A 2,500-nucleotide genomic window follows, 5' to 3' on the forward strand; every position below is an offset into this window, starting at 1 on the left:
TGATCGCCACACGGGGGTTCGAGTCCCGCTCAGACTCGTTAGTTCCTTTAGTGTCTGCAATCTTACTATCCTTGTGAGCTACGCTCAGATTCGTTAGTTCCTTCAGTACCCGCAACCGTATCCTTGTGAGTTAAGGATGGGGGGTTTGGGGGAGCCTATAGGTCCATCTGGTGAGTCATCAGAAGCCATTGCCTGGCCCTCCCTGGTCCTAGCTTGGGTAGAGAGGGGGCTTGGGTACTGATTATATGATATGGCTAGTCTCTAGGACACTGTACTGCTTGCTAGTGCAATGTCACTGTCCCTTGCCTCTGCCATTCATGAGCGGCCTTTAAACCTTTAAACCTTTAAATTGTATCATTATCTCCTACGCCTATTGACACAAAGGGCCTCTGTTAGATTTCACCAGTCGTTTCTATCTTGAGCTTTTAAATCAATACTTCTCCATTCATCATCTCTTACTTCACGCTTCATATTCATCAGCTATGAAGGTCTGGGTCTTCCATCTCTTCTAGTATAAAGATTTAAAATTATAAGCGTGATTCTTGATTGCAAATTCACTTTTGAGAAACATATTTGGTCTGTTTCTTATTCAGCACAGTGATATCAGTCTGCTCTTAGCTGTACAGAAACTAAATTGATGAATAATGTTCGCTTTGATAATGTTTTTTTAACTGTATATAGCTTTAAAATTTTATGTGTGATTCTTGATTTCAGATTTACTTTCGAGAAACACATTAGTTCTTTCTTCTTCAATTGCACAAAAATTGCCCTATTGAGAAGGTCTTTTAAGATTTGTGGCGATCAGTCTATTCTAAAAAAAAAAAATATTCCTCATCATCATCATAATAATAATAATAATAATAATAATAATAATAATAATAATAAATACAAAATTTCAAAAGAAAGGCCTTCTCCTTTACTTAAAGAAAGGCAACTCTTTTTACTAGTAAACTAAAAACCTTTATTTTCCCTAGTGGCACAACTTCACTTTAAGAAGACCTCCTCTGTTTCACTGAAAGAAAGGCAACTCCTTCTACTATCAACCTAATAACAGTTGCTTTCCCTAGTGGGACAACTTCACTTTCAGGAGACTTTCTCCTCTGCTTCACTGAAAGAAAGACAACTCCTTTTACTAGTTACCTAAAAACATTTACTCTTCCCCTAGTGGGACAACTTCACTTTAAGACGTTCTCCCTTATTTCACTAAAAGAAAGGCATCTTTTACAAGGACCCAAAAGCCTTTACTTTCTTCTGTAGGCCAAATCCACTTTATGAAAACCCATCTCTTTTACTCCACTGAAAGAAAGGCAACTTAACCCTCTTTCCTTTCCTTTCCCCAGTGGGCAAACTTCACCTCCTGGCAGTGCGACGAATTCTGGCCCACAGAGAAGCTCTTCGACCCCAAGCTGCAGCAGTGCGTGATCACCTACGACGCTCGCAAAGTCTTCTACGTGGCTCTCACTATCGCTCTCTATTTCTTACCTGTGGCAGTCATGTTCGTCAATTACAGGTGAGTTTCCAAATAGCTCTTTTATTTTAATTTCTCTCGAAGAATATGAGTCACACAGTCGAGGAATGTAGGGTACTTAATACTTGAAGGTGTTTTTTTTTTTTTTTTTTTTTTTTTTTTTGTAGTGCCGATTTTCAGAGTATGGATTTCTATTTCAAGTTTTATGGTTAGTTGCACAAACATTTAAGTTCTTTATTATATCTTGTGGGTGGTTACTTTTAAATTTATAAACTATCACTTATGCTCTTACATGTTTTTTAGAAAGAGATTTGCCTTTTAACTTGATCTAGGACGTTTTATACTTATTTTGATTGATAATTATAAGAATAACAATAGTAATAATAATAATAGACAAAGTATGAGGAAATAGATAAGATTTTCATTAAAAATATATATATAAAACCTTACGAAAATAGATGATAGACCTATTATTTATTTTAATTTTATTATGTCAAACAGCATTACACTTATCAACGCATTAACAAACAAACTATCAGTATTTAATAAGGAATCTATCTCCTCTTTAGATTAGGAATAGTTACATTTTCTTTTAGTCAGCTCGTTTTTTTTTTTTTTTTTTTTTTAGTCAGCTCGTTTTACCAACCTACCATGTGATGGCATATTGGAAACGTCCCTGTTTGGCGATCTTTCTGACTAGGGTTCGAGTTCTGATCAAACCCTATATTTAGGGGAAGCCTATAGGTCTATCTGCTGAGATATCAGCAGCCATTGCCTGGCCCTCCCTGGTCCAAGTTTGGGTGAAGAGGGGCTTGGACGCTGATCATATGCATATATTTTTTTTTATCTTTTATTATGAAAATATAATTACATTTTCTTAACGTACATTTTTTCCTTTTATAAAGAAATATTCCTTAACAAATTATATTTTACATTTTTGTATATACATTATATAACATTAATATATGATAAATTAAATTTTTATTTTATTATTTTTCTAAATATGTTTTCAAGTTAGAAACATACTGATTT

General features: G+C 34.8%; 1 protein-coding gene across 1 annotated transcript in view; it reads left to right on the plus strand.

Moving 5' to 3' along the window:
- LOC137656769 (RYamide receptor-like) overlaps positions 1 to 2,500 on the plus strand; it is a 43,629-nt gene that overhangs the window by 294 nt on the left and 40,835 nt on the right. Inside the window, exon 2 of the mRNA XM_068391033.1 lies at positions 1,341 to 1,510. Within this exon, the coding sequence (XP_068247134.1) occupies positions 1,341 to 1,510 (170 nt within the window). The remainder of the gene's footprint in view (positions 1 to 1,340; positions 1,511 to 2,500) is intronic.

The sequence above is a fragment of the Palaemon carinicauda genome, chromosome 17 (genome assembly GCF_036898095.1).
Source record: "Palaemon carinicauda isolate YSFRI2023 chromosome 17, ASM3689809v2, whole genome shotgun sequence".
Classification (NCBI taxonomy): Eukaryota; Metazoa; Arthropoda; class Malacostraca; order Decapoda; family Palaemonidae; genus Palaemon; species Palaemon carinicauda.